The 17024-nt window shown below is 33.4% G+C and overlaps 1 protein-coding gene across 16 annotated transcripts in view; it reads left to right on the top strand.

The window, feature by feature from the left end:
- The window catches only part of ERC2 (ELKS/RAB6-interacting/CAST family member 2), a 559477-nt gene that overhangs the window by 435418 nt on the left and 107035 nt on the right, over window positions 1-17024 (top strand). For 2 of the 16 annotated variants that reach the window (XM_032984316.2, XM_032984315.2), the window contains exon 20: window positions 3954-4019. The exons of the other annotated variants lie outside the window; for them this stretch is intronic. In XM_032984316.2, the coding sequence (XP_032840207.1) occupies window positions 3954-3980 (27 nt within the window). In that variant the 3' untranslated portion in view covers window positions 3981-4019. The remainder of the gene's footprint in view (window positions 1-3953; window positions 4020-17024) is intronic. 16 annotated transcript variants of the gene reach the window in all.

Below are 17024 nucleotides of genomic sequence, written 5' to 3'. Positions count from 1 at the left end.
ATTCGTGTGTTTTTTATCCAATGCTTTTGCGTAGTTGTTCCTATCCATACAGAAAAATCTGTAAAGCCTATTAACACTATGTTAGGATTTACACCACTAAATATACACTTCTCAAAATGTAACAGGCAGCAGAATAACAGGGATAGTTGAGTCTTACCTCATAACTTTGATCCAATGCACTGGAAAGAGGTAGTGCAGGCTTGAAAACAACTTGGCTGCATAATGGGAATAGTAAATGATCAATGAGTTCTTTTAATAATACTTTAAGATCTTGCGTCTGTACGTTCTGGCTTCTGTTAAATTATAAAGTGACAGCACATATAACAAAATTATGGACCTTTGTATTAATCCTATTTTTTTTATGAAAATGAGGGTTGACATTCCTGTAGGAATTTTATACCTGTAGGAATTTTACTTTTCTCCTCAATTATCATCAAGCACCTAGTATTTTTAGGTCAGTGCATTACTTAGCATCAATATATGACATAATTAACTAAATAATAACACGTTAGGTAATAAAGCACATTATTATGGAACCTTGGACTTCTTTGATAGAGATGCTAAGTGGGTGAGCTCTACTTAGGTCAATGCAAATCTGTTTATCTTCGATAAATAATAGTGTGTGGAATTGAAAATGAGATATGAACAGATTTTCTGGGGTAGGTATAAATCAAGTCAAATTACTCTATAGGTACAGGTTTTAAAAACAAGACAGTATGTTGAGACTGGTTTTGAGGTTGCTCTTAGTATTAAAAATTTTAAATCCAGTGAGGGTCTGTTTTTTTCTATCCGGTTGTCTGTCAAAACAGATCAACTGTGTTTAATTAATTTTTATGAAGTTGTTATAATCACTAAAATTGGAAAATGCATAATGAACTCTTTGTGTACAGAATAAGATCATGGCACAGACATTCTCACTAAAACAGATGTGAGGGAAAAAAGATGAAGAGGATTTTTATTACTTGTAGATGTTGAAGGTGAAGTGGACCATGATCATAATCTGGACCTGACCAATAATAATTTCTTCATTGAATCTGTTTTGGTTTTTTTGTTTTTTTTTTTTTTTTCATTATTTTGAATACAGTTAGGCATATCTTTTAGAAAGTGTCTTGATATTAAATCTTCAAGTCATCCAGAACTGATGCTCTATTGAAAAGTATCTACCATATTTGCAGTGTAATTACATCCTATAAATATCTAGCTTTTTTTCTTCTAGATAAAAGAGCTGTCTCCTTTTCTCTATGTGTTAGTTAATAGTAATTAAACAATCTTGCAGTATTTTCTGAGATACCAGTTAGGTTAAGTCTCTTTTTTTTCTCACTGCCAAGTTAATTTTTCAATAATTTTGTAGCTGTTTCCTGATCTGGTTAGTCATTCAAATATTCACAGAAGTATGACAATGAGTACCAGGTCTGTAATTTTATTAATGGTCTGATGCTGTTGCATAGAGGTACAGCAAACTTCCTGATTTTTATTTCTCCATCTGTATTTGTCCTTGTAAATTCAACATTGTATTGCATGTTCATGTCCACCATGGTCTGTACAGCCCTTTTTGATATCATCAGTTTCAGATGTAGTCCCCTGTCTTCTAAGTTTGCCCTGTACGTTTTCAAATGATGACACTGTATACATTATTTCAGTCATACATGTATGCAGCAGATAACATTTATTCAGCTAATCCCAAGTAGTCTTTCTAAGACTTTTCTTTCAGATCATGGTGATAGAGAATAAGTTCGGGATGAGAAAAGATATATGCAGGTCCTCTTCCTTCTCCAGTAACATCAATTCTATGTAGAGCTAATTTGGCTGACACTGTGTCTCATGGCATATAATCAAATGCCTTACAGAAATCTCAGCATATTATTTCAAAGCACTTACCTTATCAAAAAGAGTCTCTATGTAACTGAAAAAGGTAGAAAGTTATTTTGACAGGACCAGTACTCAATAAAGAGATGTTGATTGACATTAACTGAGTTCCAGTTTTTAATTTATTGCTTATTGTATATCAGGATCAGTGTCAAACTGTATAGTAAGTAATTTCCCATAATACTTTTTAAAAATATTTGACAATATTGGATTTTTCAGCTCTTCTAGAATTCTGCCAAAAAGGTATCATGCAAGTAATTGAAGTGAAAATGAACGTCTGCCTGTTTGAAGAATTACAATATACTAAACAGCAAAACAGCTGTATGTAGTTAGGAGTCATTTGGAAATGTACTGAGTTGCCCATTTTGTTGATTTTTGCTGTTTTTAAAGATATCACCAAAGATTAACCTAATGTGTTCTGTTAGTGAAATAGGATCAAGCTACTCAGTGGAAAAGAAATCCTTCAGTCTTTCTTCAGCCTTTACTCTGGCAAAACTCTTGTCAACTTCAAAGTCAGTTCAATTAGCATTAGTAGGCCTGAATAAAAGTAGCTCCTGTAGAATTTAGGGGGAAGGACTTGTATTTTCAGTGAGGTGAACCCAGGTCATTGGAAGTTTTACAGAATCTGTCCCTTTGTTTCAAAAACAAATAAGAAAATTCAGGCCTTAATGTGCCTTTGCTTTGTAGTGTAGTTTTGCAGACTTTATAACTAAGACATGTTCCAAGTTAACTGTAAAAAATTTACCCACATTTCTTCTGTGTTAAATGATAGCTAAGTTTATAGTGGACTGTCAGATTTCTTTACTTAATTCAACAGCATGCAAGACATCTATCTTAACATCTGGTTTTTAATAACAGTTGACATCTGGGAGCTCTTTTTTATTCCAAGAATGGACTAAGAACAGTAGTGATACTGGCAGTGTATATTTTCAGCCTAAAATTCCTGTCTGTTTCAATCATAATTAATTACCATTCATTTTATTTAGTTTTTAGATTTAATTAAGTGCCAGCAGTATTTTACACCAGCTAACTTGCAAAGTTTTGAAACTATAGAATCTAATTTTTTTTTACGTTTCTGTTAATGTATTAATAGAATATATCCTAATGGGTGAATTTTAAGGATATCTAAAATGATAAGATTTTATTTGATTTTGAAATGCTGAGTTAAATGAAAAACACTGTGTTGTGTGCCTCTATGTTCCAGAAACTGAGTAACCCATCAGAATTTGTCATGATAGAACTATATAGATATGGACATACACATCTGTGTGTGCATAGATAAAGAATCATTGTAAAAAATGTAAACTTCATTAAACATGTCCAGGGAAGAACATTTCACTTCCCTGGTTTAGTTAGTATTTTTTGTTTTGCTCTTTTTAAAATTCAGGTTTATAATAAATTTAAGGAAAGATCTTCTGCTTTCAGCATATCTAGAGTAAAATAATTCCTTTTAAAAACAAATTCATGACATTGTTATGATTTTTTGTATTTGCCATTAATGTTATCTATCATTAAAACTCTAAATAAATGGGTAATCCTAATGGTTCAAAAATGGAAAAAAGGAGAGAAACTGTCTAATGGTATTCAACAATTTGCAGTGTTTAAGGTTTGCTTAAAAGACAGATTTAATTGATAGCATGTTAGAAAATTGTACTTCACTGATAATAGATTTTTTTTGATTCTTCAGCACTTTTGTATCTTTTAACCTAAGAGAATCCTAGACAATTTGATTATAATAATTACTTTGTTTACTTTTTTCTGCTGTCAATGTTGGTTTGAATTGCGTGCAATTAAAAAATAGATAATCTTTTAACATTTAATCTTATAATCTACTTCCTACACACTGCTTTAACTGAGTGGGAAAAATATTTACATCACTGTTCTTGTTTCTTCCGTTGCTATAGATGCAGATTCTTGTATATATAACACAAACTTGTTCAGTTGTTTTCACTGGCTTACCTTTAAAAAAAAAATGTCTTTAACAGCCAAGAAAATTGTATTTTATATGCACCAAAGTAACTAACTTTTTCTTCTTTCATTCCAATGCTAACATCTTCTCTGTGCATCTCCTAATGTCTGGCACACAGGATGACGAGGAGGGTATATGGGCATAGCCGTTCCTATAAACCAAAGTTCCAGTTTTGTTTTGAGGGGTGAGAAGCTCTCTTTTCTATCTCTTTCAAGTTTCACTCTAATTTTTATTGTTTTATTTTAAACTGCATGGAGCTGTGTGTTTCTTGACAAGTGTGTTTGTGAACCCTATAAAAAAAATGTTCTCATATGCAATGAACAATGGTCTAATGGTTTTATTTTTTTCACAACCTATTGTGGCTAATGGTGTAGGTAGGTACAAAACTTTAAAAGGAGTATATTTGAATCTGTTTGTATTTGTCTAAACAATTTCCTTTTTTCAGTAGATAAGAATTTCTTTAAACCAATATTAACCTGCTATATTGAAAATCCCTGTAAGAAAACTGTAATATTTTTGGAGAATGGATATGAAAGTTTGGTACGTAAGAAAGTTTGCCACAGATTAAGCATACAATTTTACAGAAATATAATTTATAGTATGCATGGAAAAAATGAGACTAACTATTATGCCAAAATGTTTTAGTGAAATTTTAAAATAAGCAGCAGATGCTTAGTAAGAAAAGTATAATCTGTCTATGCAATACATGCTCTTTGCCGAAAATAATCTGATGGACTAATATCCATACAATAATTTGGTTGTGATATTTACAAGTACAAAGTGCAGTTTATTTTGTTTAAGTCTCTTTCAATTATGGGTAAATAACTATATTGTCACTGTGTTATTGATCAATGCATGTCCACTTTTTTCGTGCTTGCCTTTGAAGCTGCAGGTAATTTATGGCTCATGATCACTGTGGTCTCAACATTGCTAAGAACATTGGGCCTGGTGGTTTGCTTGTAGAAAATGTTGCTCATGTCACTACTTCTTACTGGCACAATTCTATTTACTACAGTGGGACTGTTCAGAGGAGCAAAATCTACTCACATAAGTAAATATTAATGTGTAATTAAAGCTACCATACTTTATATTGCTTTGGCCATTGTCACCCCAGGTTGAAGACTGTCGGATTTGTTTTGTTTCCAGTAGCATTATAAGCCACATTAGAAGTCAGTCATACTGTTTGACAGGAATAAAATATCCAAAATAATTTTTGTTCTTATATACTTACTTTTTAGAATAGTTGTGAGATGCAGAATTAGTGCTATCCATAATGAATAACTTGTATTTTGTTTTTTTTTAAAAAAATTAAACTGTTGAAGCTTTCTATCACAGAGAAATTTAAGATTCAACAATTGTAAAATAAAATAATGAGCACTGTGATACCATTAACATTTAAAAGAAAGCAACCTTGGTTTATCAGAGTATAGTCATAAACCTTTTTTGGTGTTATGCTTTCTGATTCAATTTTAAAGGTCATGCTTGTACAGGTTGTATATATAGATAACTTCTGTGTTTATGGACACATATGTTGCATGTGGTAAAAGTAGGAAAGGATGTGACTCATATTCTGAATTTTTTTAGTTATACCTTCTTCTTTCCTGAAAATAAGCAGCCTTAAAAAGAATCTGGAATTGTTCCTTTTCACATAAAAATGTAAAAAAGTTTTATGCGTTTTCTTAATGCTGTGTTTTAAGCAATTAGCAAGTTCTGTTAACTACAGCTGGATGATATTTTAATAGCAGTTTATGATGTTATTTAAAAGTAATGTAATTTTCAGCTGTTTGTCAGCATCATTCTTCTGGTTTGGGTGTGGAGAGCAGATCTTTGTTTATTTTCCAGGCCCCTATATATCTCCAATTTAAAAACAGACATTCCTCTCTGACTCTTGTTCAAATGCCAGCATAATTTATCTGGTATCGTTATATACCAGATCCTTGACAAATAACTTGTTTGCTGTTTCTTTTCAAGTGGGGGAGCACTGCAAAGGTAGTATAGCAAATAGCTGGTAGCAGGCATAGCCTGTACTCCAGACTGAGCTCATGAGTAGACTTGTCCTTGTAGATAGAGTAGCCGTGGGTCTAGTGGAATGACTATTATAAGGTGAAAATTCATGTCATAGACGTCCTTCCCTGGGGAAAAAAATAGTTTGGGTCCCAGACTTATAAACATTTCTGAAAATGCATGTGGTAATACTAAATTTCCTCACATTCACTGTTAAGAACTGTAAGTATATCTTACAGAAGAGATGCTTACAAAAGATACGCTTAGAAAAAAAAATGGAAACATTTTTCTATTGTGCACAGACTTGAGAGCTAACAGCTTGATTTGGCTGTCTGAGCACAGGAGTTTGCAGTCTCCGCTCATCTACCTCAGCAGTGGGGGTTGCTCAGGTAGAATGGAACTACTTAGCTCGTATATTAAACCAGAGGAAAACTGGATTTAGTTCTCAGAAGTATGCTTCAGGAGTAAAAGATATAAACTACTCCTGAGGTCTTTATTCCTACTTTCTGATGTTTGAGCAGAGCAGTAGTTAAAAGTTACTTGATTTTAAGATACTACTATGGTACTTTCTGCCACATAGACTGAAGCCCTGGCTCTGTTAAGGAAATTAAAATTTTGAATGATTGGATTATTTCCTGTTCCTACTTACAATCAATACTAACGGTCAAAAGGCTGATAGAGTTGAATCTTGCAGACACATGTGCTTTGTAAAAAGTCTGGACATTATAATTAGTTCTGTTATTATAACTTGCTGTATGATATTCTTTTTAGAATCCAATTTATAATGCTGTAGTTATGTATAGAAAGGAATAGTGCCTGTGATTTAGTTTTGGAAAATCTTAATCATTTCTATTGCTATTTGAATAAGACACACAAGATTTGTCTTAGATACATATGGCTCAAGGCTAAGTGACTTTAATAGCTGAAATGGTTAGTAATCAGGATGAAATTAACTGTCTTGAATGTTGCATTACTATTTAAAAGTGGCCTTGTTAACATAAGTAGAATATCCAAGTAGGTGATTACAATAAATCCACTTCTGTGCGGAGTTTTAAAGCTCTAGGCATAAACTCTTCACTGCAGAGCTCTCTCTCCTGTGTTTTTCACAGTGCATATAAGAGGAGTCTGGATCCTCTTCTCACCAACACAAGGTGATAAAACTCCCTGAACAGTTGTTCACCACCTGGAATGACGGGTGCACAGTTCACTCCAGTTATCTTCATTGCACTGTGGTTGCAGGATTAGGCAGGATAGGTTGACTCTTTTTTCATGGTAGTAGTAGAGTGGATGAGTGGTCAAACTGGAGCACTTTCAGCAGCCTGTTGAAATAGATCTAGAGACTAGATAATTGGAACAGGAATGAATGAGATGGAGATTTCATCTCCATGTAGGAAGGAGCTGATTTGACTCTTCATAATGTAAGGACCCTTTAAACAGCCCTTAATTCATGGGATTAGACATGTTTTTACCTTTATTCCTCTCTCACTTTCTCCTGATTTTCATAACAAGTAGTATGGCTGAGAGAAATCAAATATCTCAGTCAGGTGAGTGTATATTAAAACACAGACTTATACAATTAAATTTGGTGTATATCTTCTTTAGAAAGGCTTTTCTGTATTTGTTTTTTTACTGCAGATTTCTATCAAAAGTTAATTGTGAACATGAGAAAACCAAGAGGCCAAATGACAGTGAACATGAGGAATATATTTTATTCTGGAGAGGAAAATATAATTTTAGCAACAATTTAATTTTAAAAGTATTTGAACTGCAAGAATGTAGATTTCTAGGAAAAAATCCTTCTCCTTTTTTATAAAGTTTTGCCATAATTTTTAGTTATATAGTTTAGATTCTATAACAGTGGATGTAGCAATTCCATTGCAGCACACACATTTTTTTATGAACCAAAGTATATTATTGTCCTTTTAGAGTCTCAAAGACACATTTGTTTCAGTTTAAAAAAACTTGTGTACAAAGTATACAATGATATTGAAAACTGACTATCGAGAGTAAGGGAATCTTAATTTAAATTTTGCTACAGTAGTGCAAAATAAACAAGATGCTTTTGAACTGGAGTTGATTTCTCTTTAAGAGGATATTTTTTCTACAAAACAAAAAGCACCTGAGATACCAAAATGTTTAGCTTCTTAACTTGATTTGTTTCAAGTCTAATTTTACCCTGATTATATAATCTTACTAACATTGTTTTAGGTACCGTGCAGATAGACTCATGCAATCAAAAGTGTTCCTGAGGCCATGAGGTAGTACTCTGCCTAAGTAAGGATAGTGCAGGCTGCTCCTCTAATTATGTTTAAAAAGTAGCAAGTTAAAAATCAGTGAAATCCTTTTAAACTTTACAACTTCAGTACTAAAATACTGCACAGGAGTGACATGAAATGATGGTGGAAATGTAGACTGGCAGGATGAGAATATATTGTAAGGTTATAGAGAGCTAGTTACTCATTAAGGAGCAGATGAGGTGTGCAAGGAAATCCCACTGGCCAGCAAATTTGGTAGCACACGTAGCTGCACTGGTTGAGGCTTGTTAGAAACAGGATCTCTTCCCCTCCCCTCACCTTTACAAAGGAAAAAAAGAAAAAAAAAATGAAAGTCAGGAGGTGATGATAAGTTTTAAGAATTAATCATATACAGCAGTCTGTCATGGGTAACTGAAGCCATATAACTCTCAGAAAATACGATTTGTGGCACAGCTGAAGTGTGCAGGTAAAACACAAATGCTTGTTTTTATCTTTCCAGTTCCTGCCACTGAAGTGTAGCAGACACTGGAAAAACAGTTAGTACTTTGCCACAAGTTGTCCATGCGTGTCTGTAAGAGAAATCAACACAAAACCTGTTTGTAGAGTATTTTGTTTGTACAATACTGTAGACTTTATTCTTTGTCGGATGTGAAGTAAGTCAGATGTTTTGAAAGATGTTTAGGAGTGCTTGGTCAAGTTTATTGTATGTTATATCCTTAGAACAGGGCTGCCTTCACACCTGAAACAAAGAGAGACTGAAACTTGTGCCTGGCAACAAACTATGCCTAGTGGTTTTGAAACTAGAATCATAAAGCCAGTTTGCTAAATTTGGATTTAGGAGCAGAACATAAAGTCTGTAATTTTAAAATGTTGCCTTAGGAGACACTGTGTAGGCATTCTTCAGGAGACATCAGTGTCATCCGATAAAAAAAAAACCTTCAAAGCAGAAGTTGTCTACAGAATGGGCGAAGGCATAAAGTTTCTTAATTATTACTCAGGAAAATATTCACTGTTCACTTCTAACTATTGGATGTGTTTTGTATGTTTTCAGGGAGAAGGAGAAGGGTGTTTTAAAACAAATGCGGTGCCTAGCTTTGTCTTTGTTGAGATGCGATGAACAGTTCTCTTTCAAGATGTCCTTACTAATAGCAGTATAAAGCATAACAAAATTTGGTCATGTTACTATATAAGGATATGTTTAAAGACATTGAATATTAGCTATTGTTCTGCTTTTTGTTTTCATTACTTCAAGTCAAGATTTTTGTAAATAATTTATTTTTCTTTATGTTTGGTTATTCTGTTTAGCCTGTTTTGGAAAAAAACATGTTCATTTTTAAATGAGTGACAGTAGCATGCAAAGCAATGGAAAATATGGAGCATAACTACAGTGTACATTTTATTTTTCTCATAGAGTGTATGAGTACTAACTCTATGCTTAATTAGCTAAATGGGTGTTGCTACATTGACTGGAGCCTAAGGGCATTTTGGATTTGTGAATTTTTAAACATGATTGTTGTTTTACTGCAACTTGGTTTTTACTAAACAAAAGGAGGAACCTCCCTAGGAATGTTTGTTTTGTAGACTATGGACAGATTTGTGACTAGTCTTCATTCCTGTTAAAATACTTTTTATCAAAATGGAAAACATTTATATTTTTTATTTTAATTGGGAAATTTTATACTAGTTAGAAAGTTACCCTTCCTTTTTCTCTTGAAGCTGTCCTTGCTACTGGTAGTACTTCCAGGTATTAATATTTATTGCCCACCATTGAAGACAGAGGGTTTTCATTAAAAGTACATAGGAATTTATTTAGCTGTATGTATTTTGTTATTTTTTATTGGTTATACACTGGAAATACATGAATCACTTGACAAATGTAAAACTTTTCCTGTGCTTCCTATGGAATGGAAGATCACTAAAGATCATCAGCATTGTTATTTTTTAAAAAGATTGTAACTTTCTGTTATAACATTGTTATGGACAAATACATTAGAGTTAAGGTCAGAAGTTGAAACCCTGGGCCCACTGAAGTCAATTAATATCTTGTTATTTATTTCAGTACTGCTAAGTTTTCACTCGGAGCAGTTTCTGTCTTTTTATTTGTTCATCCTCTTAGTAGAAAAATATCTGTGCATATACATATGTGTATTCTCAAAAAGATTTATACAAACTAGATGTCTTTTACTTCACTCCCTCAAGCATTTATCTTATCCTTGGTATTTATGAGACACCAAATCACCATCTTGTCTAGCTATAGAACTTTATTATATAAATTCAGTAGGTCTTTTTTCTGTCACTTATACTTTAGCTGTGTGAGTCAGGCCATTCTGCCTGAACTTTGGCCTCAGCTTCTTCACTGCAGGTGCAGATGGTGTGCAAACAAAAAAAATGTAGCTGATGAACTGAACTTCAAAGCTTTTGATGTAGTCAGCCTAAAGACAACAATCACAGGGCCTACAATCATCAGTCGTACTCTTTTATAATCTTCCATAGTAAAACCAAATAACATACTAAAGCAATTTTTAACATGGCAGAAAGTGAGAAAAGGCAGTATGTATTTTCACAGATAAACTTTGTTTCAAAATGTTATAGTTGCTGTAAACAGGAGTAGATAATCACTGACTTAACACCAAAAGAATTAATCAGATAATTTAGATATAGTTTAATTCTGAAGCTAAAATCACATCTTGATAAAAGTAGCAAAAATCTGCTTTAAAGGGATAAATTCAGTGATGAATTGTATTTTGTTGGATTGCACTTCTACAAATATTCATGTGAACATGAGAAATTACCATTTTTGTAATGAAATTACTATTATTTTCTCAAAAATAGTTTCAGGCAGTTGTTTGTGAACATTAGAGTATGTGAATATGGGGCTGGAAGCACCGCATTCTTCTTGCAATGTCTTGGTTTGTTTGGAAACAGAAGTTACCACCTGACTTAAAGACCTAATCAAAGTTCATATAAACTAAATTTTTGAATGTAAGCTTTTACAAGTGAATACTAAAATATGAAAAAAACAATCAATTTTGGATAAACATGAGATTTATATAAACTGCTCTGGGAAGTTTATGCAAAATCCAAGGGAAAATGTTCAGTAGAATATAGAAAATAATACCTAGTAAAAATTATCTAGTATCGATTTTTAATATAAACATATTTATTCTGTTAGTTATAAAGCTGCTTTTTAAAAAACAGACCAAAACAAAATAAAACAACCTGCCTGTGCTGACCTACTTAACATCAATGAAATACCAGTTGTCATTGTAAATGTCTCTTGATTTCCTGAAGGAAAAGCTTTGATAGGTGATGACTGCTATCAAAGATATCCAGTCATACCAGCTACAAGGCCTGGAGCCAGTTTTGAGACACATCCCTATCTCTTACGCTTCTTGTTACTCTGACAGTGGTTTCTAATGAAGATTTTCAGATCACACACATGCAATAATTGAAGCACTTCATCTGGGTTTGGTGGCTAGAGCTGCTGAGCTGAGCTGAGTGAAGTGTAGATGCAAAGAAGCAAATTAAAAAAGGCATTTGTCCGTTTCAGCAGGTGTATAGAGCTTGCATAGCCATTCCCTTTTTCTGCCAAAGAAAAGCATTGGGTAGTATTGGATTGTCTTGAGTTTGAGTCTTCAATCAGTGACTGAAACTTGATAATTTATAAATAATTCTATAACAGAGAATACAATACAATACAAATACTTGTACAAATAATTGTACATACAGAAATCTAGGAAAAATATTTATTCATGTGATTTAATTAACTTCAGTATCAAGCATATTGGGAATGTTGCTTTGACAGCATTAATCTATTTGTATACTGGTGCTCTAGTAGCAAATATTAATGTAATGGATTAGAAATAGTTAAGGAATGCTTGTTAATATTCCTCATTTTGCTATACTGTCCAACTCTAATTAGGCATCCATTTTGACATCGATATTCTCATTTGTTCAAAAAAATCTATTGTGCTAATTGCCCATTTCAAGAGACCACTAGACAAAGTGCAACTTTAATTGTTGTGATGAAATATCCCTGCATAACCCAAATGACAGAGCCTGGCTGCTTCATTTTGCTTCAGTTTTTATCTTTGCTTTGTAGCTAGTTCACCGGTGAAAATGTTTACAGGTCTGTTTTCCAGAAGAGCAGTGATGATTTCACGGGTTCCCCCCTGGATCCTTTCAGATCATCTGGCTGGCCAGATCATGAGATTTTCTTTAGTCTGGCTCTGAGTTCTACCAAAGTGAGCCAAGCTGGCTAAACAGTTCATGTACTAGTTTTGTTTTAAACCAGATCTTTTTGACTAAAATGAGCAAGCTACTCACTTGAACAGCATTACTGGAAGATTTGAAGAAGCAATAGTCTTCACATGGCGAGGGTCAAGCAGCTGGAATCTCTTTCAACAGCATATCTGGATGTGGATGAGTATACCTGTCCACAGCCTTAGGCCATGGGCAGAGTACTCTACAAACAGCTGTGCCAGTTGATGACATTATTACCACCCACCCTTATGTGCTTATTACTGTTTTTCTCCTAGAGATTGTTACCCTCCCAGATCTATCAACAGAAGAAATCATTCCCATCAATCCCATATCAACTTCAAGCAAACTGAGCCAGGTTAGCTTAAATAGTGATGAATACCCATTCATCAGGCAAGCCTGATTATTGTTGCCTTGTGTGGATTAGAGAACACTCTGACATTTCTGACTTTCTGTTGGAAACTGTGTGGTAATATCCAGCTGATGGTTAGTGAAGAGCAGCTAGTGGCAGTAACATCTTCAAATGGAAAAGCTGAGTCTGGAAGAGAATTGTGTCCATAAGTTAAAAACAAAAAGACCCTTACTGAGATCACTTTATCTTCAAAGGCTCTTGCACCAATTTAGGTAATCAGGTTATTAAAATAATTTAAATTAAACCAGTGCAGTTTTCTTGTTTAACTAATCAGAATCAGAACCTCTTTGTTCATTTTGCAGACAGACATATTTTTGCCAGATGCAAGCATGGAGATCAGTAATAAATGATATTTTCCATTTTATATAGGAGCTATAATTTTGGATAGTAAATCTGTGTTAAATTCTAGGAAAACCAGTTCTTCAGACTATTTTTTTGTTTTGTTTTGGTTTGGTTTTTTGTTTGTTTGTTTTTGGTTTTTTTTTTTTTTTGATAAATCTTTCAATAAGTCTTTGCTGGGCCAGTTATATTAATAATATGATTAATTTTGCCACACGTGGTTCTGGGATCTTGAAATGCATTAGGTGATAAATCTCAAACAAAGCTGAAATCTTTTCTCTTTATAACAGATCTTAAAGTCCACCTATAAGTGTTTATGAATGACTACTGTTCCCTAATGTGGCTGAGGCCTAAATCTTTGTTTGTTGGAGCCATCAAAGAAGCACAGTACAGTCACATTCTTTGTGTAGTGTTTTACATCTGTTGACCTGGCTCCTGCATGTGAGCTTTTCGTGAGGATTCATTTCAGTTCTAAGAATATGGATAGGGTCAAATGTAAACACTGAGGTAAGTTTTTAATGATTCAGGAATTCTGTTAGCTAGAATGATTTTGATTATGGCAGTGAGAGGCTTTAGGTCTGACTTACATTGCTTCTATACCCCTATAGGAATTTATACCTGTGTAAGTAATAACAGATCCTAACATTATGATTGAATTTAGTTGTGTTCAAACCTTTTGTGTAGAAAGTGCTCTGAGATTGCCTTTGCATTTTTAATGTAATTAGAGTATTATATCCTACCTGCATTAATTGTGGGGGAAAAAAAAAGGATAAAAGTGGAAGGTTTTACTCCTCCTGCAAAACGTTTTTATAATAGTTCCTGATCCAATGTTGGTCTTGCCTTCAGTGTCATGTTACTGAAATAATTTTTTACCAAGTCTTTAAATTTTCTTTTCTACCTTACTCTATGGTGTATTTATGTTTTAAATCTGTGATTCGATTTAATGAAAGCATAACTCCTTATTCACCCTATTTAACTTACCCACACTCATGCTCTGTCTAAGGCTGACAAAATTATTGAGAGATTTACATGGATCCTGCAGCACTCATTTGTGAAATATTTATGAATGGTAGCTCATCCTTTTAAAAACATAAAACTGTTTGAATTACCTGCTGTTTTTTTTCCCAGATTTTTTTTACCAAACCAGATTCAGCTTTTATTCCATCTTTTACACAATTATGGTCATTCATCTTCTGAGAGAGATTTTTCCTAATTTGTAAATTTGCTTAATTTCTAAAGTCAGCAGCTCAAATTTTAATAAGAAACTGTCTTATTGTTAACTGGTTTATCATTGAAAAGAACTGTTTTACAGTTGCAGTGTTGCAAATCAGTTTACATTGAGACTTGTAATGTATTTCCAGTATGTAATTAATAGAAGGAAAAATATTTAGAGCTTGAATTGCCATTCATTTTAAGAAAAATGATAAATACTCAAAAAATATCTGCTAGTAGTAATAGTTTTAGAGTTGAACCTGTCAACTGAAAAAAGCCTGCAACTGATTGCAAGAGAGAAAAGGGCTTATTCTCGGAGAGCTAATTCTTTTTTTTGCAGTTACTTCCCTTTTACTTGTTTGGTAAGTTCTCTAATTTTTAATTCGAAGAAATGAAGACTACTTCTTCAAATATTGCAGTGTCTTAGAGTACTTTGTCTTATTGTTTTGTAGGTAGGAGAGGTCTTACTATGAAAACTACTAAAGTTGTATGTGAATCCTCCACAGATACAGTCCTATTGCTTGAAAAAAGGTTAGGGAAGTTTTTTTTGGAAACAGTATTTTAATATAAGAATCAGAAGAAAAATACCTGTTTTTTCCCTCTTAAAACAGTGCAGCTTCTAAGAGTGTATTTTAAGACAAGCTGAGTGAGAACTCTGTCTTAATTAAAGAAAAAAGATACTCTACAGAGAAAAAACATGAGCTCTCCAGCTGTATTTAGCTGCTGTTAGCACCAAGGCAACATGAACACTGTCAACCGTACTTTTACCAATGTGCTCTGTTTTCCCTTGAGGATTGATAGGTTTTAATGTACTGATTCTCTCCTTGATTCTTACTGTCAAACTTTGATCTAATGTTGAAGTGTTCAAAAGCTGCATATGTTGCAGGATTTCAGCAGACTTGATCTTACAGGTTTAGCTTAAATATTGTTTCCATTTTGAAGTCTATCATATGGGTGTACCACAAAGAGTGTTTGGTTTTAGCCCTGATGTCTTGAGTGGTGGTATGCAGCAAGTAACAGAATACTTGGAATAAAGAAAAATCCTGAAATGAATCCCTCCAGCTATGGGCCAGTTGAGAGCTAGAGAGACAGGATGTAAAGTAAAACCAGTATGTCTCCCTTTGATCAAAGGATAGATTCACCACCACCACCCAGCAGGTGATTAACACATAAGTACGTGCTCCCCTAAATGGACAGACTGGGCAAAACTGCTTAGCACCCATAAAACAAACTTCAGTTAATAAGCTGACATTAGAACTATTTCAAATGCTGTCTTTGTGCATTCAGATTCGTGAATTTATGTGATCTGATACATGTAAGTTGCTACTAAATTGTCTTAGAATATGAAATTCTCTAAAGGAAGAATTACTAAGCACCTTATGAAACTGCATTTGGGGTTTTTTTAATATTTTTCCACAAGTAAATTGTTACATATTTTTAAGTTGTGTATGCTTTCTGTATTTGGAAAAATTCATTAATAGTCAACTGCACAATAAATTTTGAGTATGGTGAAACAATAGTGTGGGCTGTGGTTGTGCATGGCTTTGTACATGAAAGCTGTTGAGAAATAGACATGACCAGCTGGAAGATCTGTAAGCCACAGACTGTTTTTACTTCAAAAGTAGTGACAGTGTTTCACTTTGCTTCTAGAAGTATAATACTAGATTTAGAAATCTTTATTTTGTCATGGTTCCATTTAATTTTATTTATTATGTACCAGATACATGTTTGTTGAAGAAGGATGTAGCACATGAAGCCACCACTGACCTGAAGGATTTACAGTGCAGTAACACACTAATGTCAATAAAATCTGTCATTGTCCCATTGACTTCTTTGAGGAGAGAATTTCACATAAGTACTTTTAAAATGGAGAATATGTCAGCTATGCTGTTCTCATTTTCATGATTATGAGTTGCTTTCCAGTACAAATCAGAATATGATGACAAAAATCTAAATATAAAACATCTCTTCTGTATTTCACTACGAGTATGATAGAAAAATCTCATCAACGAGTGTCTTTATATTGAGTAGCCTCACTTGGGCTGTCTGATAGAACATAAGAAAAATTTTGTTCAAAATTAATGGTAGCACAAATATTTTTATATATAAGATAATCAAGCCATCTGTCTCACCAAGGAGGTTCTACCATATATCATCATTCAGAACAATGTATTTCAGAAAATGAAAAGCATAAGCTACTTACTAAACAAACTGTTTTTTTTTTCATAATTTTATTATGTGACATCACATGTAGGTATACATATGACACATATGGGATTTGCTAGGATCCTGATAACAATAAGTAACTAAAGTATTTATCCTGTTGCCCAAGAACTCTACATTCGTCTTAATACCATGACTGAATTTTTGAAACAGATGAAGATGCGTTGTCAGATTCTAAAACAACATGAAATAAATAAATCTTAACCAAAGGAGATGCAACTCTTCCAGAAATAAAGTGTGGATGTGGTATACTAGAAAATAAAGCCCCCAAATCTATAAAACCTGTACTAGATATCATCTTTGCTACAAGACTGCACTGTAGTTTCTGCAAGTTGTGTGCTTTGGTATTGATATTAATAATGCAATTTTAGCAAGGTTATGTATAAGAAAAGTATTGTTTATCAACCAGTCACTTTTCCTTAGATCAAAAAACAGTAGTTGGAATATAAAACCTCCAAATCTTCTGGAGAGGTGTGTGACAAAT

This window comes from Tyto alba, unplaced genomic scaffold (genome assembly GCF_018691265.1).
Source record: "Tyto alba isolate M040663 unplaced genomic scaffold, T.alba_DEE_v4.0 Super-Scaffold_3, whole genome shotgun sequence".
NCBI classification, from domain to species: Eukaryota; Metazoa; Chordata; class Aves; order Strigiformes; family Tytonidae; genus Tyto; species Tyto alba.
The sequence above is the reverse complement of the archived record's forward strand: the minus strand, read 5'-3'. Positions and strand labels throughout refer to the sequence as shown.